The sequence below is a fragment of the Tachysurus vachellii genome, chromosome 2 (assembly GCF_030014155.1).
Source record: "Tachysurus vachellii isolate PV-2020 chromosome 2, HZAU_Pvac_v1, whole genome shotgun sequence".
Taxonomy (NCBI): domain Eukaryota; kingdom Metazoa; phylum Chordata; class Actinopteri; order Siluriformes; family Bagridae; genus Tachysurus; species Tachysurus vachellii.
This window is the reverse complement of record NC_083461.1, coordinates 21,929,078-21,954,306: the sequence shown is the minus strand read 5'-3', so window position 1 is coordinate 21,954,306 and position 25,229 is coordinate 21,929,078. Positions and strand designations below refer to the sequence as shown.

At 37.3% G+C, this 25,229-nt stretch overlaps 2 protein-coding genes across 6 annotated transcripts; both read left to right on the top strand.

The window, feature by feature from the left end:
• Positions 1 to 4,391: 4,391 nt before the first annotated feature.
• Positions 4,392 to 6,850, top strand: LOC132841494 (transmembrane protein 273-like). Of its 3 annotated transcripts, none has more exons than XM_060863829.1 (5): positions 4,392 to 4,588; positions 6,161 to 6,214; positions 6,347 to 6,463; positions 6,553 to 6,577; positions 6,704 to 6,850. In XM_060863829.1, exons 1-5 carry the CDS (start codon positions 4,537 to 4,539, stop codon positions 6,726 to 6,728), a joined length of 273 nt encoding a protein of 90 aa, XP_060719812.1. In that variant the 5' UTR covers positions 4,392 to 4,536; the 3' UTR covers positions 6,729 to 6,850. The 3 variants fall into 3 exon arrangements, with proteins under 3 accessions (XP_060719812.1, XP_060719811.1, XP_060719813.1); XM_060863828.1 differs by having other exon boundaries at positions 4,393 to 4,588; positions 6,701 to 6,850; XM_060863830.1 differs by having other exon boundaries at positions 4,407 to 4,588; positions 6,353 to 6,463; positions 6,701 to 6,850.
• Positions 6,851 to 7,002: 152 nt separating this feature from the next.
• On the top strand, positions 7,003 to 24,599 carry vstm4b (V-set and transmembrane domain containing 4b). Of its 3 annotated transcripts, XM_060863826.1 has the most exons (9): positions 7,003 to 8,572; positions 9,254 to 9,291; positions 9,450 to 9,848; positions 19,013 to 19,054; positions 19,314 to 19,421; positions 21,557 to 21,590; positions 21,672 to 21,793; positions 21,897 to 21,961; positions 22,774 to 24,599. In XM_060863826.1, the coding sequence occupies exons 2-9, from the start codon at positions 9,267 to 9,269 to the stop codon at positions 22,897 to 22,899; spliced, it is 921 nt and encodes a 306-aa protein (XP_060719809.1). In that variant the 5' UTR covers positions 7,003 to 8,572; positions 9,254 to 9,266; the 3' UTR covers positions 22,900 to 24,599. The 3 variants fall into 3 exon arrangements, with proteins under 3 accessions (XP_060719809.1, XP_060719810.1, XP_060719808.1); XM_060863827.1 differs by lacking the exon at positions 9,254 to 9,291 and having other exon boundaries at positions 19,386 to 19,421; XM_060863825.1 differs by lacking the exon at positions 9,254 to 9,291.
• Positions 24,600 to 25,229: the final 630 nt, after the last annotated feature.

Genomic DNA, 25,229 nt, shown 5'->3' with positions numbered 1-25,229 from the left:
TAGCCGCACAAAAATAGAGCAAAAATGGTTCACTATAAAACTAGACTCTTGAAAAACCGTTCGATTAGGTAGCGGGCTCTTGCTTCTCATGTCAGCCAAGTTTCTTGCTGTATAATGCTCGATGTCAAGAGCTTCTTACTCGGTTCTCGATTGGCCACTTGTATCTCGAGGGGTCCAAAGAGGTTCAGAATTCTATTGAATTTTAGTGCCCTAACCTTTGGTCGTTGGATTGTGGTCTATTGCCGGACACCACGCTAACACTCATTCACACCTAGGGACAATCCAGTCAAATCAGCTAGTGGCATGTTTTAGGGACATGTAGAAGATGTGCAAAACTACACACAGGAAATAACGTGCATGAAATCAAAGCAGGGACACCAAAGCTATGTGTAGGATATTCTCATCTAATAGATTAATTGGCTGCTTAATTTGATATCTTTGTTAACTACAGCTAATGTAACAGCAAAAATATATACCAAAAATGATTCACCAAATAATAGAAACTGCAGCAGGCAGGTCAGCAAAGGTTCAACAGCGATAGAAACAGGAGTACACTGATTCCAGTCTGTTTATCACAGAGGCAGTGTTTCTGCAAATGCATGTTGTGGGGAAAAAAATTATTTGCAACCCTATTAGAAAAACACAGAGTATCTTGCAGATAGATAAAGCGTCCAAAGTAAACTCAGAGTTTCTGCCATTTAATATGGGCTTGATTTGTGTTTTATGCACAAGGTCGTAAGTATCATCTCAATAGTCATTTTAATTCACCTTTGTTCAACTATTTAAATAAACCACTAGGGATGGGCGAGTACAGCATTATCTGTATCTGTATCTGTATCTGTTAACCATGTGAATTATCTCTATCCGTATCCGTACTCAGAGTGGGTGGGGCCTAACCCGGAAGTTGGGGCTTGTCTTGAAATGGGCGGGGCTTTAACCGGTAATAATTAATTTGTAATATTTATAACACTAGCTTACTACCTTTATGTTTTTATTTAATACAGCAAAAACGTGTCAGACACTCAGTGTCTGGTTGCTGGTTAGAGACAGGTGAAGGTTTAAAAAAGAAAAAAAAATCTCTGACAGGCAGAGACACAATGTGAGTCGCATTCTACCAAGCAAGCACCACGTCTGAACGAACCCACGTTTACCAGAACTCTACTGGTTAGTAAGTACGTATTATTAACGTTACAACCAGAAGTAAAAAGCTGAAGAAACCCTAAACGTTAACGGAAAAGACCCGCAAACCCAAGTGACTAAGGGAGAGACAGAGAGCTGTTCTGTGTGTGACTGTGAGTGAGCAGAGCGAGACACAGCAACACAATACATCTGTATGTGTGTAGGGGAGGGGCGCTGTGACTAGCCTATCACAGAACGCTGACACAATCAGCTACCAAATGATGATTTTCCTTCAATCCGAGCACAGATATTGACTCGTATTACTCGTATAATAATCGTACTCGGCAGAAGTGCTTTATCCGTACCGGATACTCGTTTCAGCCGAGTATCCGGCTCATCTCTATAAACCACTGATCTAAGACAACACAACTGGATGAAATACATAGGCTTATTTTTTGTTTCTTTTAAACAATTTAATAGCACTCCCCTATGTTACCTGCCTCGTTTTATAATCTTACTCAACCCTCAAATATAGAACATTTTTTATACATGTAAGTCATGTATGTTGAGTAAAATCTCCTAATTACCCTGAACATTATTCAGTTCCCCTTTATAAACGCTGGGTTCTGGAGGCTGGATAATGATTCTCTCATGGTACATGCAATATATAATTCTTATGATATGATTCTGTTCTATAATGTCACTACTATGTTTTTGTTTTTGTCCTATGTGTCAGTGTCAGGAGTTATTTTTGAGGCACATGGTGAGGCACACGGCGAGGTAGATGGGGGAGCAAGGCACATGGCGATGCAGATGGGGGAGCAAGGCACACGGCGAGACAGATGGGGGAGCAAGGCACACGGCGAGACAGATGGGGGAGCAAGGCACACGGCGAGGCAGATGGGGGGATCAAGGCACACGGCGGCGCAGCCAGAGAGGGCAGAGCGACATCCACAGCCGAGTAGAAGAGCCAAGCAAATGTCCACAGCCGAGCAGAAGGGCCGAGCGACGTCCATCGCCAAGCAGAAGGGCCAAGCACAACCCCCGACACATCACGGCCAGACCACGTCTCGAAGACCAGAATGGGAGGGAAGGAGAAAAGATCCTCCGCCACAGACCTGCAACACCCCCTGTGGAACAAAAGTGAGGCGACGTCCTCCACGGAAAACCAGGAAGGGAAGTATCGTCCCCCACCAGAACAGGTGCGGGGTGATGCTACAGGACACCAAAAAAAGGACAAAACAGGGATGGACATCCTCCGCAGGGAACTGGAAGTGGAGCGGCATCCCTGACAAGGTAAAATGAGGAGCGATGTCACGGAAAAAAGGAAAAAGTCCTGGGGGAAAAAATATGCACCCAATAAGCCAGTCCAGGGTGGTAGCTATCCTGCTGGGTCTGAGTTTGCAAGGAATCATTCTGTCACATCGGGAGGAGGAAGACAGACCCAGACACAGGATACAGTAGCTTCAAATAAATAGGTTTAATAACTTAAAAATACAAAGAACAGGAACTAAGACCAAAGGCGGGGCAGACACTTGACACAGAACATAAACAGAAGCACATGGCCAATAGTCTGGGCTGAACTGTAACAATAGAGAGAATGTGATTAAATACTGTGGTAACAAGGATTAAAGATTAATAAATTGAACCAAGGGCCTACCCTACTTGTGGGTTTCTCTGTATTTTCATAGAATAATGGTAACTAATAAAACTAAATGAGTAAAGATAGTAATTAAAAGTACCCCAAAAATGCAACCAATTTAATTATAAAAAAATATAATTGACATTCATCTTTAATTGACATTAAAGATATATATATTTGACATTATATATAATATATAATATTTGATTATATATAATTGACATTATCCAAACTACCTCGGGTCACGGGGAGCCTGTGCCTATCTCAGGCGTCATTTGCATCAAGGCAGGATACACCCTGGATGGAGTGCCAACCCATCGCAGGGCACACACACACACACACACACACACACACACTAGGGACAATTTAGAGAACATGCAAACTCCACACACACAAGGTGGAGGCGGGAATTGAACCCCGACACTGGAGGTTTGAGGCGAACGTGTTAACCACTAAGCCACCGTGCCCCCCTATAATTGACATTTCATATCCTAAATATGTTTTTCTTTTACAGTATTTCTGTTCTCACTGATAGGGGGCACGGTGGCTTAGTGGTTAGCACGTTCGCCTCACACCTCTAGGGTCGGGGTTCGATTCCCGCCTCCACCTTGTGTGTGTGGAGTTTGCATGTTCTCCCCGTGCCTCGGGGGTTTCCTCCGGGTACTCCGGTTTCCTCCCCCGGTCCAAAAACATGCATGGTAGGTTGATTGGCATCTCTGGAAAATTGTCCTTAGTGTGTGAATGAGAGTGTGTGTGTGCCCTGCGATGGGTTGGCACTCCGTCCAGGGTGTATCCTGCCTTGATGCCCAATGACGCCTGAGATAGGCACAGGCTCCCCGTGACCCGAGGTAGTTCGGATAAGCGGTAGAAGATGAATGAATGAATGAATGAATGTTCTCACTGATTTATAGTGCTATTGGGTAAATAAAACTAATTACAATTGTAATAACACTTCCAGTAACTTATATAAATCTAATTTAATATGACAATTGGTGGTGTTGTGTTCCTAAAGATGAGTGTTCTGTTTTGAGACAAGAAGATTATCCCTGCACTCAGATCTGTATCAACACCATGGGCTAATACTTAAGCTGGGATGATGATCAGCACAGGTGTTTGTGAGTTTGATTTTATCTTGGTTTTAGCCTTCCACTAGTCCTCCGATTTTCTGGCTCTAACTAAGACCTGATATCCACACAGAACGCTGCTACACCGGCTGCTCAGGATATGATTTTACAAAGAAAACAAAGAGGAATGAGCTAAACAAGGTAAAATGATTATTTATTTATTTATTTATTTTTCTTAAAGCGGATTTTGTAAAATTGAATGTGGGATTCAATTTATTTTAATCTGCCTGTGTATCTGTGTGAAGTAATTAACTTCTAACATATGTCTTATCACTAATTTATCTCCTGAGAGTATGAGTGTGTCTTATGGCAGGGGCTTTCGGTTTGGCCTTTTCCCCTCACAAATTCACTTTTTCATCTAAAAGTGGATTTTGCAAAATAGGTATCTTTTATAGAGTGATTTAATAAAAGAAACATACATAAACTTTATAAATAATGTTTCTTCATAAAAAAAGATTGTGCTGTGTAGTCACATGTTGCACAGCATGCTTACCTTGTTCAGATAACTGGGTCAAATGCTAAAGTCACACCGTCAGTGAATTTATATCTCTTCCGTTTATCTGATAACTACTATAGTGCATGAACAGGAAATGGCTTCATATCTCAAGAAAGCACACATAAAAAAGGCTTTTTTTTAAAACGCTTTCAAATATGCTTGAACCTCAAAGACATTCCTTTGTCATTACATTTGTTTTTGTTGTTGGTAAGTGATTCTTATCTTCTTATTCCGTGTCTGTTTAGTGTAGTATGCGATTAAACAATTAAGCTTCTGTTTTTTTTGTATAAATGTATTGTATAAAGTGATGACATATTTAATAAGTACATCATACAATGCAAATGATTAATGGGTACTTCAAGTGTTCAAATTTAGTAATTCCATCTGAGTTGCATCTGGCTTTGCACCTGAACAGACACAGAAATTGCATTTCTGTATTTTTATTGAAATAATATATCTGAAACTTCAGCTCTAAAGGTGATGTGAAATTTGTATATATGTATTGCTGTAATATGAAAACCCAAAGAAGTGTATTTGTGTGTTCAGTAATATGATAATTATTTTTTGTTAATTGCCAGCTCAATCAAATGACCATTTAAACACTGTACAGCATCTGTACAACAAAGCCAATACACTGTACAGCATCTCAGAATTAACCAGTTTTATTTCAAGTTATTTGATATAAACACCTGGATCTAAGTTGAATATGCAGATTTTTAACATATGCCTTTAATCTGAATTATTTTTTCATACATCTGTACACAATACATCTGCATCCATGCTTAAAAATGGTTATTTGGCATATACGGCATGAACATAATGGCACAAGGCACATTGTTATGAGCCTTAATATCCAATTATAAAAACAGCATAAATATTAAATTAGTCAAACATCACTGCATATCAACAGTAAATGAGCAATCTAAAAACTCTAAACACTTTACAATGTCTCACACTTACACAACTTTCATAACAGGCTAACAACTTTCATAACATGCTATAAGGACTGAATAATAAAGCCAGATGTTATACAATTAACTGCTAGGTCCATAATGGGAAAAAAATGTTTAATGACTCAAAAATAAGCTGGAAATTAAAAAATTAGCTACACAATAGCATTGGTGGCGAATCATATGCTTGATAGTCATGACTTTCAGATAACCACTGTAAAGAAAATGCGCATGAAGCATTACACCTGTATTGTTCAGGGCAATGGTGGTTTAGTTCTTAAGGTTTGCCAGGTGTCTTTGTGCATTTCAGGTAGGTTCTCATGATTACCAAACTCTTCTCAAAAAAAAGGTGGATTGGCTACAAATTGCCACTAGGTGTGAATGACTGTGTGTATGTACAGTATGGATCCCTGCAATCCTCCCTAAGCCTCCCAACCCACCCTGGCCAGGATAAAGTGCTTACTCAATGAAATTGATGAATGAAATTCATCATTAATAATGTTTGTAGAAAAAAAATGTTAACCTGGTGTCAATAGGTTGAATAGACCAAACAGAACAGACAATATAATAAATACTAAAAGGAAAGTAATGAAAGTGTGTTAAGTAGTAGAACATCTTAGCAAAAGTAGCGATCTTATCTTATCTGTTCCACCTTACATAACATAAAGCTTCCTGTTTTTGTCAGTCTCACACACACACACACACACACACACACACACGCACACACACACACACACACACACAGTTTTTTAACTTGAGCATGACATTCACAAATAAACACGTTAAAAGAGAGTAATGTAATGTAACTATGAGAATATCTGTCTTTTAGACATACTCTTCATGCACGTTAGAGGAGATGACCCGTCCCCTGTACAGGAAACAGGTGTGAAACAACTTCAGAACTCTGATGTTTATTCCACTGCTATAACAAAACATGCATTTCTGATGCTACAATGCATTCAATTATGTCCTTATGTTTAAAAAAGTCACTTACCTCTCTTCATTTTCCACTGAGCCTTAGAAATGAAATATGCAGGAATAGGAATTGGTGTTGGTATATTTCTATCAGTCTGCTTCATCGCAATAAAGGTGTACATGATCAAAAGACACTTGCTGGACAATGAACAGTCAGGTACGTTTATTACACACAATCAAGTGCATATTTTCCCTCTAACATACTATTAATTCTCCAAACTAATATTAATATTCCTTGTTTTTTAGAGGATTCAATGAGAGCATGTATGCGGTAAAGAGTTCTTCACTTATTCTATTGTTTCATTGTTTCTGTATGTTATTAGAAAGATTATTACTATAACTTAAACTATTTACATGTAGCCTATGTATACATATAATATATATTTCTTTTTATAAGTGTTGAGGTTGAAAGCAGAACCTGACCAATGAAGCCAAACCTGTTCACAGAAGGGAAAGCTCTGGCTTCAGAAACAGAATTTTATGCTATGTAATGTTTGTAATGTATTCAATGCTATTGTCTTATTCATTAAACCTGTAGAACATTTATTAGTATATTTTATTTAGTGTAATCCATTAACTATTCAATATGAGATCTCCTAAATGTCATTGTGATTTTTGATTTTATTATTCTTTTTTGTGCTCATTTACATCACCTAGAGATTAAGCTTAAAAAATTAGGTTCAGTTAAGCCTTTACAACACACACACACACACACACACACACACACACACACACACACACACACACACACACACAGTTACTGCATTCAACTTTAATGAAACTTTAAGCACACCTTTCGATCTTTTATTTTTGAATACATTAAAATCATTTCCATACAGTTCCTATCATATAGGATGTCAAAACCATTGGAATAATGTTCTGAGAGTTAGAAAGCAAGCTGTGAAAGAAAATCAGTCACATCATTAATCACATCTCATTAAAAAAAAAAAAAAGATAGCATTTGTTTTACCATTTAATGTTTCGGAAGCTGACAACAGGACATTCCCAAAAGGACAGTTCACAACATTAAGGATTTACTGTTATATCATACATTATCCAGAAGAAGGCAATATACACTCTAAAATGCAGATCCTAGGCAAATCAGTTTATAAACATTGCCTCCATTTTGGAATTGCAAAGTATTTAAGATTAATTCATTTTAATCAAGTTGTTTTGGCAGTTAGTTTTGGATCATTTGATGTATTTGCAATGTGTTGTGGTTCATTGTCTTACTGCATGTTGAAGTTCCTCCCAATTAGATTGGATGCATTTTCTCTGTAAATTCAAATTTGCAGACAGAATGTTTCTTAGACTTCGTAGTTCATTCTGCTGCTACCATCATGAGTAACAGATCCAACATGCATCATCTGAATTTCCTGAACAAGATGTGAAAAGTGAAAAAATGTTGAGATTTTGACTGATAATGCCACATACAATGCCTTTCATAACACCCATGTTAAATAAATTACAAACTAAAGGTAAATTAATAAGAATCTTTTTAGCAAATTATTTGAATGTCCTCATGCTATTAGCAAAAACTCTTGTAGCCCTGATGTTGCTCCTGTCAGCAAATAACCCTTGTAAAATGGGATTTTTATCTGAGGTCGGTCAAGAACTTGTTATAATGGTTAGATTGGAAAAAAAAACAACTCGATTTTTAAGAATTACAAGCATTAAATGGGACTGCAGCCTTGGAATCACAGAATGTAATTTCAGCCACCTGGACAAGAAGTGTGTGACAGATTCTGGCAGATTCAGTCTGATTCTCCTGATATTATAAGCCTGCAAGAGCTGAAAGTAACTCCAATATATTCTGTAAAGTACAATTTGTAATGGTTGCAAAGCTGAACCAAGTTTCAACCCTGTTTCTGTACAAGTCTCCAAAACTAAAAATATGGTAGTCTTTAACTAAAATCCTGTGCCAATTTAAGAAATTATGGTCTACTGAGGGCATTCTGTGTGTGTGTGTGTGTGTGTGTGTGTGTGTGTGTGTGTGTGTGTGTGTGTGTGTGTGAGAGAGAGAGAGAGAGAGAGAGAGAGAGAGAGACTGTGTGTGCCTGCATTTGAGTAATAGGAGGAGGAGTGAGGGAGTAGAAACAGAACATGCCCTGACTCATGTTTCACAATGGAAAAGAGGAGAAACAAAAAGAGACTGGATGAGTGCCCTTCTGTGGCGACACCAAATCTTTTTTATGGAGCCAGTCAGACTGGAGAATGAAGATCTGTGCAGGGTTAACAGTTTTCCTGACTAGTGTTTTCTTCATAGGTAAGAAAATTCTGTTATGATGTGAAATTACCTTATCTTAGCTAGAGTATCATTAAACCAGCATGTGTTCTTCAATGAGTCTTTATTGAATTAACTAAACCTTTTTTAGTTTTGTTGTATGGTTCTGCTAGAAAGTATCAAAATAAAGAAACTTAAATTTCACTGAAATTCATGTTAAAACAGTTAAAATTTTAAAATGCAAAACATACTGACTTATTAAAACCCTGCAAAAATGCAAGCAAAGCACAGAAAGATAGAAAGGGCAGTTGCTGTTGACTTTGTTGTGGTTTGTGACTCCTCCCTTACCAGAATACTGTATTTACCACAATGTAACTCTCGTGCTTCAGCAAAAGTCTTGTATGTAAGTAAGTAAGTAAATAAGTAAGTAAGTAAGTAAGTAAGAAAGAAATAAAGTAGGCAAGTTATGTATGTAACCATAATATGTGATACTATATATAGCATTAGGTCCTCTTTAAGCCTTCTGTGTTTATTTTTGAATGTGCTTCTAAAAAATGTGCTTACTGTCTGTGGAATATTTGTGAAATAGCAAAGCCAGATGTCTGAGCTGATTCACAATACATAACACTACACTGAAAATGTTACTATTTAATCACAAGGATTATATGTGTCTGAGGTCCAAAAAACCTTCCATATGGTCTATAATTTGTGTTCACTAAGTAGAAATGTTTCTGCAATGGTGGATTTCAAGGAAAAAGCAGGCAAGAGCCCTATTTTTATATTTATTCATTTTTATTATTCAGTAATTATGGTTATATACTTAGTGGGGAAAAATTAATTTTAATATCCAACAGCTTTGAAACACCTTTTCCTTAACTAAGCTATTACCTAACTTAACTAAACTTTTCTGTATCTCTAGATGATTGCACAGCCATTAATGCCACGGTCACACCATCTCCATTCTGGGTGGCAGTTGAGGGTGAGAACGTCACACTTTCATGTAAAGTGAACCAGTGGCACAAATCAGACACTGCTCTTGTGCTACGCTGGATTTTCCATCCTGTGTCTGGAGGAGACGAGCAGCTCCTTGCCAAAGTCAATATGAGAAGGGCAAAATTCTATGGAAACTACACCAAGAGCTTCCCCAAACCCAAGATTAAGTTAATAGTTGTGAAGCAGGGCAAGATCTACAACCTCTTGATCATCAACATTACCAGAGATGACATAGGCCTGTACAGCTGCAGGGTGCATGAGTTTAAGAAGCATAGGGAGAGATGGAAATCATCTGCCAACTCCACAGCAGCTACAGAACTTAAAGGTGAGACCATGAAGACACATTTTTGCATTATTTACGTACATACTGTAGCTGAGCTCAGGGCCTTGCTCATGAATGTTCAAGCTTTGAGCCACTAGCACAGAAAGTTATACTGCTTTTCCCTATACATTGTTTTGTCTATTTGAAATGAACCTTTGTGTGTGTTTCCCCTTGATGTGGTTCTTTAGGACAACATAACTGGCAAGAGAGCATGTAAACAAGGGCATCTTGATCTGCTTCCAAGAAAACTATAACTTGCAGTGAGAAATAGATATTTACTGCTAAATTCTGACAGCCAGACAGACAGCCAGACAGATAGATAGACTTGTTTTTTTACCAACTGGAATATTATCCTATAGTATTAGCCTAAGTTAAACTAACTCAATATACAGTGGTGTGATAAAGTGTTGGCCCCGTCACGATTTTTCATTTTTTTGTTTGTCACACTTTAATGTTTCATATCATCAAATAAAATGAAATATTAGTCAAAGATAACACAAGTAAACACAACATGCAGTTTTTAAATGAAGTTTTTTATTATTAAGGGAAAACAAAATCCAAACCCGCATGGCCCCGTGTGTATGAGTGCTTTAAGTTTATAAAGCTATTTCTAAAGCTTTGGGACTCCAGTGAACCACAGTGAGAACCATTATCCACAAATGGCTAGAACATGGAACAGTGGTGAACCTTCCCAGGAGTGGCCAGCCGAACAAAATTACCCCAAGAGCACAGCAATGACTCATCCAAGATGTCACAAAAGACCCCACAACAACATCCAAAGAACTGCAGGCCTCACTTGCCTCACTTAAGGTCAGTGTTCATGACTCCACCATAAGAAAGAGACTGGGCAAAATGGCCTGCATGGCATATTTCAAGATGAAAAACGCTGCCGAGCAAAAATAATTGAAAAGGCTCATCTCAGATTTGCCAGAAAACATCTTGATGATCCCCAATACTTTTGGAAAATACTCTGACTGATGAGACAAAGATTTTACTTTTTGCAGGGTGTGTGTCCCATTACATCTGGTGTATAAGTAACACTGCATTTCAGAAAAAGAACATCATACCAACAGTAAAATATGGTGGTGGTAGTGTGATGGTCTGGGGCTGTTTTGCTGCTTCAGGATCTGGAAGACTTGCTGTAATAAATGGAACCAAGAATTCTGCTGTCTACCAAGAAATGCTGAAGAACAATGTGCGGCCATCTGTTCGTGACCTCAAGCTGAAGTGAACATGGGTTCTGAAGCAGAACAATGATCCATTAACACCAGCAAGTCCACCTCTGAATTGCTGAAAAAAAAAACAAAATGAAGACTTTGGAGTGGCCTAATCAAAGTCCTGACCTGAATCCAATAGAGATGCTGTGGCATGACCTTAAAAAGGCAGTTCATACTCGAAAACCCTCAAATGTGGACAACAATTCTGCAAAGATGAGTGGACCAAAATTCTTCCACAGCGCTGTAACAGACTCACTGCAAGTTATCGCAAACGCTTAATTGCAGTTCTTGCTGCTAAGGGTGGCCCAACCACTTATTAGGTTTAGGGGGCAAGTACTTTTTCACACAGAGCCATGTAGGTTTGGATTTTGTTTTTCTTTAATAATAAAAAACTTCATTTAAAAAGTGCATGTTGTGTTTACTTGTGTTATCTTTACTAATATTTAAATTTGTTTGATGATCTGAAACATTAAAGTGTGACAAATGTGCAAAAAAATAAAAAAAATAGGAAGGGGGCCAACACTTTTTCACACCAATGTAGCTCATTATGTCTCATCAAAACAGCAATGACAATGAGCCATTAAGCATTGGGTCCATCTATAGAAGTAATTTATCTGTGTTTTGCCTATCTGGTTAGGCTTAGGTTTCTGAGTCGAGTTAGAGTTTTAATTACAAAACTTCAGGGAAAAACAACAGATGACAAAATAAGCCTGATTGATGTAGATGTGTATAAGAAAAAGAGCAAGCTCTCATCACTCCGCGCACTGCACCCCGCACCCTCCGATCTACCAGCACTGCTCGACTGGTTCCACCATCTCTCAGAGTAAGAGGCAAGTATACTACAAGACTCTTCTCTGTACTGGCACCAAGGTGGTGGAATGAACTTCCCCTACAGGTCCGGACAGCTGAGTCACTAGCTAATTTCAAGCGGCGGTTGAAGACCTACTTATTCAGGAAACACTTCAACTAGCACTTCTTTCCTTATCTTTTGCATTTAAAAAAAAAAAAAAAAAACCTTTGACACTTTTTCATTGTAACTATGAACAAAGGTTTTAAACTCATGGTATCTTATCTATGTAACTTAGTGAGCCAGCATTAATGTATTCAATGCTAGAGATTTAAGCACTTACTGTATGTACGTCGCTCTGGATAAGGGCGTCTGCCAAATACAATTACATTAAATGTAAATGTAAATGTAAAGCAAGAAAGGGGGAATGAATGTAACATATCAACCATCCAGCCAACTAACAGTAATCTTAAATGATTTATTCTGATTATTCAGAATCAATTCAAATCAGGCTGCATTACATCACATACAGGATAGTGAGCAACATGTAGGGTTGCCACCCGTCCCATGAAATACGGAATCGTCCCGTATTTACAGGCAAAATGACGCTGCCTTATTTGTCCCGTATTTTACATAGGTCCACATTATACAGCATCCCATGCAAATCACCCCACCCGCATTGTGTGGAGACGCGTCTTATTCTGCCCCTGATTGGGTAATACTCGTTGCCATCGTTGGTTTGATTGGTTTGTTTTAGGGTTACGGGCCGTGAATCACGGCCAATCAGAGTCAGAGGAGGGCGGGACGCCGCCTCGCCGGTTCTTTTGACAGTCAGAGTGACAGAAAATCCATATGAAGCTGAACCTCATCCAAAAAGACAGCATGGATGAACTTTATGATGAATGCACCACAGCAAATAGCATTCTGAAGGGGCTCAGAGTGCAGAGGATGAATGGAAGTCCAAAGATGTGGCTGCCAGGTGGGTGGCTCTCTTTCAAGTAGCTAACCTGCCTAACATGCTGTCCATAATCAGCCACATCTTAAGCATCCCAGCATCCACTGGTTATGTGGAAAGGATCTTTTCTAGAATGGCCAACAAATGGAGTGACAGCAGGAACAGGTGCTCTGTGGAGCTCATTAGGAGTGAGCTCTTGATCACTTTTAACTTTGAGCAGTCCTGTTCAGATTTTTACTGTAGCTGTTTGAAAGACAAACAGCTTCTCCGTGCTGCACGGAGTGACAAGAAGTACACTTATAAAAGAAAGTAGGCCTGACATGCTCCAATACTGCACACTACTACTTCTAGTCCGCTGATATTCACTGATACACTGATATACATCCACTGATGTTATGTTCATGAAGTTCATGGAAGATCTTTTGCAAGTTTGCAAGTTATAATTACTAAGTTATGGATCTGTTAATTTAATAAGTTAATAAAATATGGTTCACATCTCACAAGTTCCTCCAAAAGCTTATTTTTGGCGTATATTTATTATTGTCATAGCTGTGTATTCAATATGACCACTTAAGTTGTGATAGTGAGAGACTGAGTGCATCTGTTCACACTGATTTCAATAGCAGATATCTTATTATAATGTCCATTGGTATCAATCTTAATATTTTTATGAATACATGTTTTAAGTTATTATATACCACCACTGGCACGCCATCGGGACTGTGGTCATCGTGACCCCGAGGGGTGTGGCGCCCGCTGCGGCAGGCGTCCCTTATTTTTCTGTATTGAAGGTGGCAGCCCTAGCAACATGTGACAATTTGGAAAACCTCTTTGTTTATGTAATTTAGCTGAAATTATAAATCTTTAAGCATACTGAACCAACAGCAAATATGGTACATCACATGACCTTTTCCAAAAGCCAGGTCAGTTACTTGTAAATAAACAGTCACATGAAAACGATCTGACCCTGAAAGGATTGACAGGAAACCACTAAGGTTTTGTAAGGAGCCTTTGTGTTTTTATATAGGAGAGTTTGCTGTGGTGTAGAGGATGTGGTCATGATTTAAATGCACAGTAGCAGAGAGAGTGGAGGAAAAACCCAACAACATTTGTGGGCAGGATAACAACATAAGGATGGCATTCTGTGAAAGACAAGAAGTCAGGAAGTTAACCTAGATCCATTGAAGGCTGAAGGATCTAAACAACGTCTATTTTTGAGATCTACATTTTTGGTTGTGCAAGCAAATACACGAAGAGCATTTGCGGGTCGGATAACAACACACTGTAGTGATGGGGTTTGTGGAAGAATAGAACTAAATTTGAGAGCTGCATTTTTGATTAAACTTAAAAACTTGATGTGATGGAAAACAAAAATAATGAAACAGTCAGAATTTTGCCAGCTAAAATACACAACCGATTTAGTTTGTAGATAAATGGTGTATACATCCACCAGCTAGACAAAGCAAAGAAAACAACATTAGGGACAAAATACACTTTAGAATGACTAGAGTAATTTTTTGCACATATTAAAGTTGTTGATTCAAGATTTTTTAAGTTCACATTCTGATGACAGTATTGGTGAACAATAAAAACACTTCTGTGCACTGTGACATGGTACTTTTACTGAGTATAAATATACTGTATAGCTACAACTGCTTAGCTTTTGAAAAAAGCATTTTTTTAATTAACTGCTTTTCATCATCAATTTAGCTCTGACTGTGATTGCATGATTGAGCAGCAGTTTCATTAGCTAGATAGCTAAAATAGAGACATTCAACAGAGACAGCCCTTTTGGATGTCTCTGAGAAACTACATGCTGCTAGATCAGCCAAACTGTCATCCGTCCTTATCCTCCTTGACCTTTCAGCAGCGTTTGATACGGTCAACCACAAGACTCTCTTATCCACCCTCAGGAGTCTTGGGATTTGCGGATCAGCTTGGGAATGGTTCGCTTCCTACCTATAGAAGGACGCTCATATCAGGTAACATGGAGGGGAGTGACATCTGCTCCATGCAGACTCTCCACTTGTGTCCCACAGGGCTCAGTACTTGGTCCTCTTCTTTTCTCCCTGTATACTCACTCTCTTGGTGAAGTTATTTCCTCACATGGGTACTCTTACCACTGCTATGCTGATGATACACAACTTATCTTCTCTTTCACACCCTCAGATACCACAGCTTCTGATCGGATCTCTGCATGTCTAGCAGAAATTTCATCATGGATGACTGCTCATCAGTTAAAGCTCAATCCTAGCAAAACTGAACTGCTGTTCATCCCAGGTGATTCTTCCCCAGGTCATGACCTTGCTATATCCTTGCACAACGATCTGATCTCCCCTTCAGCCACAGCTCACAACCTTGGGGTAACCATGGACAATCAACTGTCCTTTTCCTTTCATGTTGCTAATGTGACTCGCTCATGTTGGTTTCTTCTATTCAACATTAGAAGGATTCGGCCATTTTTGTCCTCACAGGCTGCTCAGGTACTTGTTCAGTCTCTTGTCATTTCTAGACTGGATTACTGCAACGCACTGCTGGCAGGTCTAACTATGAACGCAATTCGTCCTCTGCAAATGATCCAAAATGCAGCTGCACGGCTTGTTTTCAACCTGCCAAAGTTCTCGCATACCACCCCACTGCTGCGATCCCTCCACTGGCTTCCGGTAGCTGCACGCATCAGATTCAAAACACTGATGCTAGCCTACAAAGCGAAAAAATGGACCAGCTCCCTCTTACCTCAAAGCCCTCATCACTTCTCGCCCTGCACCCCACACCCTCCGATCTACCAACACTGCTCGACTGGTTCCACCATCTCTCAGGGTAGGAGGCAAGTATACTACAAGACTCTTCTCTGTTCTGGCACCAAGGTGGTGGAACGAACTTCCCCTAGAGGTCCGGACAGCTTAGTCACTGTGATGTTAGAGATTTAAGCACTTATGTACGTCGCTCTGGATAAGGGCATCTGCCAAATGCTGTAAATATAAATGTAAATGTGAAATATAAACTTTTGTTGATTGGTATCTGATAATACACATCTGTGGGGCTAATAGACAGAAATGCAAATTACAGAATAAAACCATCACTCTTACACACAAGGAGTTAGCTGATAGCTGGTATTAGGCTGCTAATTAGCACAATGATTTCCTAAAATCCCGTGGGGGGCACGGTGGCTTAGTGGTTAGCACGTTCGCCTCACACCTCCAGGGTTGGGGGTTCGATTCCCGCCTCCACCTTGTGTGTGTGGAGTTTGCATGTTCTCCCCGTGCCTCGGGGGTTTCCTCCGGGTACTCCGGTTTCCTCCCCCGGTCCAAAGACATGCATGGTAGGTTGATTGGCATCTCTGGAAAATTGTCCGTAGTGTGTGAATGCGTGAGTGAATGAGAGTGTGTGTGCCCTGCGATGGGTTGGCACTCCGTCCAGGGTGTATCCTGCCTTGATGCCCGATGACGCCTGAGATAGGCACAGGCTCCCCATGACCCGAGGTAGTTCGGATAAGCGGTAGAAAATGAATGAATGAATGAATTTCCTAAAATCAAATCTTTCCAGAGGTTTTATTAAAATTAGTGTCCATTTTAGTTGTGTCTTGCTATAGGTCAGGGGTTTGCAAACTTCAACACCAAAAGAGCCATTTTTCCCCTTAGACACATAAAAGGGGATTTGCATAAAATTCACTCAGAGCCACAAAAACCATTTGAAGATAGCACAGCATGTAAAGTTTTATATCCAGTTTTTCTAAATACCAAACACGAAATTGCACCAGCTTTGTACCTTTCAGCAAATGCTGTGTATTTCTGGAAATGTCTTTCTACATTAGTTTATTTTTGTTGTTTGCTAATTTCTTCCCACATATCAAGCAAACCAGCATTGTCAGCAGTGAAGGCAAATGAATATGTTCATGAAGCATTAAACTTTTTTTCTTCAGAGGTTTCTACTTTGTTTTAAAATCATTATGTGACGCATATTTTGTTGACAAAATATAAAAACACTTTATTTTGTGTTTGTAAATGTACCAAGGTCACATTGATCTGGAAAGTAAGAGGTATTCAATTGAAAATAAAACAAAATAAAAAATAGGCTTTATTTAATCCCAACATTTTTTTCAAAGCTACAGGGATGGAAGAGCTGCATGAGGCTCAAGAGCCGTTCATTGCCGACTCCGGCTATAGGTTTTGGTTGAATAGTTCATACATTCTGAAATTATGACAGTCATCACTTAAAATATTTATGATTCAGATTTATGTTGCATTCAAATTACCTCAGTTGTGGTACCTCAGTTTTCATATCATTTTCACAATATATCTTTCTGACATCACAAAGTGGGCAAAAACATAAATGTTTCCTTATTTGTTTAACTTTGATGAGCGATGTATATTGGTAATATGTCTATGTTGATTGATGTAGAGCAAATGCTAGTATTTTCAGCATAGCTCATTTTAATAACTTCTACTGTTAACTGCTGATGCTGTGAGAAGGCATGTTGATTTGCTGAACTCAACATTGAGGAGACCACCACAAATTCCCAAGTAGGAATAATAAGTTGTTTTCTTTGGCTTTTCCTAGTTGGAGGTCAGAAATTACAACCTTCATTTGAATGCAGCATGATTCCAAAATGTAAAAAAAAACTGTTGCAGCTGCATTACTGTGTCTTACAGAGCAACTTCTGGCATCTTCTCATTTTTTCCCTAATCTTCATACCGAATGAATGCTGTGGTAATCCATTCTGTATCTGGGTTTTCTTGTCCAACTATGTGCTGTGTGACTGAAGAGAAAGTGTCTCTATTCATTTTCCAGTTCTGTCATACATAAATTAGAGCCCAAAATAAGTGCATTATTAAGCAGGCCACAAATAGTGACATGTACTTTGTTTATTAAATCATTTTTAGAGACGATTAATTTCTTCTAAATAACTATTTCTGAATTCATTAATAAATCTTTTGTGCATCTAAGTAAAAAATATCACATGAAATAAATGAATATATAATTGAATATAACTTGTGGGTTTAATAATAAATATTCTGCCACCAATCCAATTTCATGCTTGAAAATAAGTTATTTTAAAAGATACAGCAAGACTAATGACTAAACAGTGAACTAAGTCTGTAAAGCATTAATGTAAAATTGAAAGCGGTTATGATATAGTAACAATAATATATAATTTAGTAAATAGCTCATTATTTTCTGTATTACCATGTTTTTTAAGAATTAATAAAAAAAACATTTAAAACATTAGCTAATACAAGATTTAGAAATCAGAAAATTATTAACTATACTAATAATTACAATGATAACCAACATAATAGTTAATATTATGTAACAATTATTATGTGATAATGTGATTAAACACTGCATAACAATGTATTGATTTACATAATACTTATTTACGAATTGCATTTAAGAAAAAGTCTGTGCAATGCCATCATGAACCTGACTGTCACGGCTGGAGAAGCATCTCAGGAGTACTAGCCACTTCTGGACTGCAGTTCCCACAATACCCGAACCGGGCTAATTACGCCGCCAGCTGTAGCCTATTTCCCACGCTACTTAAGTGCACTTGAACTTGACCCCGGTGCGAAGTCTCGATTTGCATTAGCAGTCAGTCTGAGCGTTTCCTTGTTTGTTTTCTGTTCTGGTTTTGATTCTGTTTCTGTCTTTGGTTTCTCGATTGTTTGCTGCCTGTCCTGACCTTTTTGCCTGTTTTCCCATTTACGATTTCTGCCTGCTCTACATTGTTGTGTTTAATAAAAATAAATAATATGCGATTAATAAAAAAGCTGCAAATGGATCATTAGCCTTACGACGCCTCATTACACTGACACATTCATATTATTATTATTATTAGTAGTAGTAGTTGTAGTAGTAGTAATAGTAGTAGTAGTAGAAGTATATTTCTACATTATATTAGTAAATTATATTACATTATATTAGCAAACCTTTTTTCTTTTTTTGTGCTGAAGTTATTGTTGATTTGAATATGTTACTGTCATGCTGAGAAGCTGAAAGTCCTCCTCTTCATATTCAGCTTTCTAGCAAATCTTAGCTTAACCTGCTTAGCCAAGAATGAGTGCATCCATAGAAAGTGATAGACTTCATGCTGTCATCCCACACACGACAGCCTCTAATTAACTTTATTTAACCCTGAGCACTGTGCAATTACCAGGCCTATAGAGCTGCAGTGATGATTGTGCACTTCCCCTTGTTCTTTCTACAGTGTCCACCAATGCCAAGGGCGGGCTTTGGAGCCTGTTTGAAGGTAAGCCACAGATTTATTCTTACCCATTTAAACCTAGATAAAAATAAAACAGAGCTCTAAATAATGTATCATCCATGGAAGGGGAAGGAAAAGCTTCTCTTCTTTTGAAACCAGAGAAATTAAACTTCACCCATTCACCCATTCTTTCCGGAGCTAATACTTTCGTTTAAATGATATGATTATGAGAAACTTGTGTGGTCATTTGATTGAATCTGGAGCCATGGATCATGTTCGAGTTCATGTTTTGTGTATGTTTCAGATGTGTATCTGTGTGCGGTGCTGATATGTTGTGTGGGGCTCTTGTGCATGTTTATGTTTACCATGGCTGTAGGCTGCCAGTATCTGCAAAAGAAGAGGCACTTAAAAGGTACTGTACAAGCTGTTTAACTTTACTTCAGATGTCAGTGTGTTTGAATATGAGGTGAGATGATATGACAAGGTTTTTCTGCAGTGGGAAGTTTTAGGCTTTAGGGTAGTGTCTTTTCTAGCTTTATAGTTAGAATATGACTTAAAAGAAACCATATAGAAACTGTACTTTTGCATTAACTTTAGCTAAAGCTTGTCCTATACCTGCCTGAAAACCATTCCACAGTGGTCACAATTCTTTATTTACTTCTTTACCTCTACAACATTGACTAGACTACTACTAATTACCAAATTTATTAGTAACCCCTTGAGGATTACTAAAGTACTCTCTACTCTACTCTACTCTACTCTGCTCTGCACTGGTCTGCTCTACTCTGCTCTACTCTACGCTACACTACTCCACTCTACTCTACAACTAATGCCACAACCACCACTACTACTACTAGTACTACTACTGCTTACACCACACCCACCACTACTACTGGTACTACTACTACTACTACTACTACTAATAATAATAATAATAATAATAATAATAATAATAATAATAATAATAATTAAGTATATCGTGTATACCATATTAATGGAGCACTTGTCTATCAAAACCACATCACATCACATGCCACATCACATTCAATTAACATGAAAATGTGGTCTTTTTCAATACTATTGGGCATGAAACCTATTGTGTTTTTATTGCCTGTATATGAAAGCAAGAAGATTTGGCCATGAAGTACACCACACTGTACTTGTGTTTTTGGTTGTTTTCTTTATTATAGGATGAGTTCCCTGAAGTTAATTTGTAAATTTAACTGGTAAATCTTGGTATACAATTTTTTAAGGAGCAAAAGTTTAGGAAAATTTCAGTTTTTTCAGTAACATGAGCTACAGTGAAAAACAACTTCCTACTTACAGAAACCTTGTAAATCATCAGGCCTAATTTGTTGGCTAATGTAGCTTCACATATTCCAATCTATGTCACTATAAGAAGTTCACCATATGTTTCCTTGTTACTTTGTCAACACTATGATTAAACACTGTAATTATTAGATCCTTTAGATAACATATGTTCTATGCTACAGTAATTACCCCTGTACACTCTATGTTTTCAAACCAACGCTGCTAATTTTTTTCTTAATGTTAACAGCTACACTACAGTAATAATACAGATACAAGCTACAATTAGGCAGCCAGACTTGTGGAATCAACTTTTACACATATGTCATTTGTAAGATATACAGAACCTTACACAGCTTAGCAGTAAACTGGAGTGGTCTCTTTATATTATAGACAGAACTTTTTGTTATCTAGCAATTTATCCTACTGAATGTCATATATGTCCTAGATGAAATCTGTAATTATTCTATGATTTTCATATAGATGTTGTTGGAGGCGGTTTTTAAGCATGTTATTTTGTAGACCAGCCTTTATTGTACACAATAAATGCAAATTCATTTGTACTGTGGGCAAAAACTGAACAGTGTGAGTGCACAATTGTATGTTGTTTTTACTGTAGAACCAGGATTGCTGATACATTTACTGCAAATAACTGTACTTTACTGTAAATACACTTTACAGTTGTTCACTGTAAACTCACTCACTCACTCACTCATTTTCTACCGCTTATCCGAACTACCTCGGGTCACGGGCACTGTAAACTCTTGCCTGTAAAATACAGTAAAACAATTATCTGGAGAATGTAGCTCATATTGGCCAGATCTAATTTTGTGGCAAAGTACAGTCTATGTTTCAGATAAGATAGCATGTTTAAGAAAATAAACAATAAACTTTTTATTCCTGTCTAAACAGATAAGTTGGTAATTATTTATCAGTTTCTATTTCCATTTGTATTTAAATCATTGTTATATTCAAAAGGTGTGTGCCATACCAATTTCATGAATCTTGCAGGACAAGAAGTAAAGCCTTGTCAATGTTTTATTGGAAGCAGTGGAAACAAGTTTACAAGCTGGTCTTGTATTGATCCACAACTAATGCCACTGTGCCATGTGGTGATTCAGATGTCAATATAGAGTAAAAATTAAAAAGACAAATTTTCATAATGTTTCATACACATACTGCTTCCACGCTGTTATTTTAACTTCTTTAACTTTTGATGGATTTTTTCTGTTTGTTCAGAAAGTTACCATTTGGTGAAAAGTCCCCAAAACAGGTAAGTCTTTAATAGAAAATAAACCCTGTTAGTGGAAGATTGCAAGCCATTATCATTAATATAATTCTTGTTTTTGCTCAGCTCTGGAGAAACAGTCACAAGTGTAGTTAGCCTCTCTCCGGCTCTTCCCAAGAAGCAAAAGAACTACAAGACAAAGAGAAAAGTACAACAGGTGGAGGATCCACCAGAAATCCCAGCTAAAGGTAAAAGTGGCACTTCTCTCTCTTTCTAAGTTTACTGCTCAAATGCTTAAATATATCTAATTTAGCTCATAACTCATAAAATCCCCACTATTTTATTTCCTAGCACCCATTGCTGACAGACTGAGAAAGCCAAAACTTTTAAAACCTCAGACACGAAAGATAATTCTGGTAAGTCATGTGAAGCTACAGTATATCTGGCTAAACCTCATCTTCTTTTTACTAGCAATGGATTACCTTTATAAGAAAACTATTTTAAAAAACCAAATAAATCTTTAGCTTAATAATCAGTATATTAATCTAAAATCACTGCACTACTAAATTGTAACCTAAGCAATATAATAAGAAACAGGCTGAAGCAAAGTTAAAGAAAATCTTATTAATTCTAATATAAAATAATATAATCAAGCTTTCTACATAGACACTTCTATGGAAGATTCTCCATTGTTTGTTCTGCAAAACATTCAGTAGGCTTTCCACCACAGCACCATGGGTCTCAGAAAGGAGGTTGTTCTAACTATAAATGTACATATTTAAAAGTATGATGTGACATTTATTAATAAATTAAAGCTGTAATTGTTGGTAAATCTAGTATATGTGGAATGACAGATCCATCCTGTTGGAAAATAAGCAACTTTGGAAAATGGTAACAGTAATGCGGCTTCATGTGGTGTTATTAAGTCATTGATTGTTTTTGTAATAGTATTGATTTTATTATGTGTTGTTGGCGAAGATTTCTCAGTTGCCATGGCAACTAGCCACCATATTAACTACAAGAGAAAGGAAAAAGTCTGAATAACTGAAGAAATATAACTGACCAAAACGCAATTGCCATTTTTTAAGTAATAAAGTAATGCAATTGTTATCAAATAGTTCTGGTAGAAGAATAAAACACTGTTGTTGAATTCTATATAATGAATATGCATGGGTTATACTGCAGTTATTGGACTGTTGATTACATCACAATCTCTCTGACTTTACAGCCAAAGATTACAGAGGAGAGTTTAACTTATGCAGAACTTGAACTGGTTAAACCTCTTCCAGATGCTAAAACTTCCAAGACAGGAACTGTGTATGCCCAAATCCTTTTTGAAGACCAAATGGTGTAATGAAATCATTTAACTTTTTTTATTGATTATTTATAATGCTCAATATTATTGACAATGTCTAGTAAAATTTTGCTACCAGATATGTAACAACATTGACTTTATTTAATTATTTGTATGTATTGTGTTTTATTGGAAAAACCCTTGGCATATAGACTGCCATACAAGACCCTGTGCAGACTGACACAGATAGTGCTAAAGAACATTCTGTGTTTTGTATGACACATCTCATAGCTGTATAAACAGGCATTTTTAACCATCGCCTCCCCTGTAACTACTCCTGTTATCAGAGGATCCACTTTCATCTGCCTGCCAAGTTTAAATATCATGCACAAATTAGTGATCCATGGTAGACCTTGATTGTTAGTTAGAGCTGGAGAACCAGACATGAGCAAAATACTGAAAAATCAAGTGTGCTTTAATCACTGTATGCTACATTATGTTTATCTCTTTAGTGCATGTTAAACTAATGATCAAAATACTGACTGAAATAATAATAATCAACAAAGCTGTAGACACGACCCCAGCACAATGGAAGGCTATTCTTTAGTACCCTTCTTTTCTGAGCGTATAATAGTATTGTAATACAACTTGATGAGTGTGGTGAGTGTGAGTAGAAAAGATTTGGCCTATTGCACAGCATTATTTAAAAAAAAAATCACACAATAAAACAGAACATAAATAAGTACCCTTGTCAAAAAATAAAATATAATTTCAGTTGGTCTTTAAGATATTTGATTTTAAGAATATTATTGAAACTATACCTGTATTTTATTGGAAAAAATGTTGTTACATTAAATTACAGAGAATTTTTTTTATACTGAAATATTTTATTTTAAATAACAGTATTTCCTTTTATAAGTTAGAGTATTCTATGCTATTACTAATATATACTATTCTGTAAACATCTTAAATGTATTCTTCATTAATAGAACCCATTAAAAATTCTGCAGAAGTAGATATATCTACAGGGTTTAATGTCCTTGACCTAAAAGTTGTTTTCTCTAAATATGATAGAAATTCAAATTAGGATCCTGTACTTCAAAGTTTCTTAAAGAAATCTTTTATGATCTTTTTGACAAGGATAATTTCTTTTGCATAAATGTCTATCCATTGTAAAGAGTAAATAGTATTGAAAACCATAAAGATTGACAGAGGGAGTTAGATAAATTGCACTATTCCCAAGCAGCTTAACTGAACTTGTCTGCATGTTTTTCTATGTTTCATTTATTTATTTTTTAATTAAGTGTATTTTATGACTGTTGGACTCTACTCTGTAAAATGCTTCACCTTCCAAATAAGCAGAAAGCAACATGAAATCCCTCATGTTGCACAGAATTATGGGATGCTGATGATTAACTCCTTCCGTACTTAGATTGCAAGAAATCCTTCTCTGGGAAAGTTTTTTAACTGTGAAAACTCAGACACTCCTCCAAACCACAGTGAGTGTAATAGGAGAGCACTGTGTGCACCGCTAATAAGTTCCATCTGTGAATTCAGCTCAACAAGGCCATCCTCAGCTCACACAAGCAGAACATCCATTTCTTCTTTTCCAGCATTACACTTACATAATCATAGTGCAAAAGCTTTATTAAAGAAGAAGAGGAGATGTGCAATTTGTGTTTAGATAATTGTGTTACCTTAGATATGTATTGTTTCTTATTTTTATTGTTTTTTCTTAAATAAAATATGAAAAACACAAATGGACATGTTTGATTCATTGCCAAATTTACAAATACAACAAATGATATCAATATCTTGAATACAGTTATATTTATGTAGTATTTCTATTTAAATAAACAGAGAGATTTACCGATGTTCCACAGCATTAAATAAAACTATACCCTTAAACACAAACGATCTAGATGAGATAACAGCATAGGCACTATCTTCACTAGCACCTTAGACACTGTTGCCCCACCCAATTAAAGAAGGTTAAAGTCAAAACACCTGCACCTGTCACGATCAGCGCACCTGCCTCACTTCCCGACCAGCAACGGAGAGAAGCGTCTCCGGAATATTAACCGTTTCCGGACTACACATCCCAGCACCCATCACGAAGTCTAATTGCTGCACCACCTGTTTCCTATCAGCCGGCGTGTATAAATACGAACTTGAACTTGACCTCAGTGCGAAGTCTCGATTTGCTTTAGCAGTCATTCTGAGCGTTACCTGTTTGTTTTGATCAATGGCGTAAGTTTGATTTTGTCATTGGTGGGGACATAGTTTATTTGTCATTGGTGGGGACATAATTTATTTGTCATTGGTGGGGACATAATTTATTTGTCAACTATTAAAGTGAGTGCATTAAAGTGCATTAGAGTGCATTAAAG

Bases quoted from the DNA above. Each gene is read 5' to 3' on its own strand.
- vstm4b (XM_060863825.1), top strand. From the start codon at position 8,521: ATGAAGATCTGTGCAGGGTTAACAGTTTTCCTGACTAGTGTTTTCTTC. The intron at 19,055-19,313 runs GTAAGCCACAGA...TGTATGTTTCAG, and splicing joins GCTTTGGAGCCTGTTTGAAG to ATGTGTATCTGTGTGCGGTG. The intron at 21,591-21,671 runs GTAAGTCTTTAA...GTTTTTGCTCAG, and splicing joins GTGAAAAGTCCCCAAAACAG to CTCTGGAGAAACAGTCACAA.
- LOC132841494 (XM_060863828.1), top strand. From the start codon at position 4,537: ATGCTTGAACCTCAAAGACATTCCTTTGTCATTACATTTGTTTTTGTT. The intron at 6,464-6,552 runs GTACGTTTATTA...CTTGTTTTTTAG, and splicing joins GCTGGACAATGAACAGTCAG to AGGATTCAATGAGAGCATGT. The intron at 6,578-6,700 runs GTAAAGAGTTCT...ATTTCTTTTTAT, and splicing joins TCAATGAGAGCATGTATGCG to AAGTGTTGAGGTTGAAAGCA.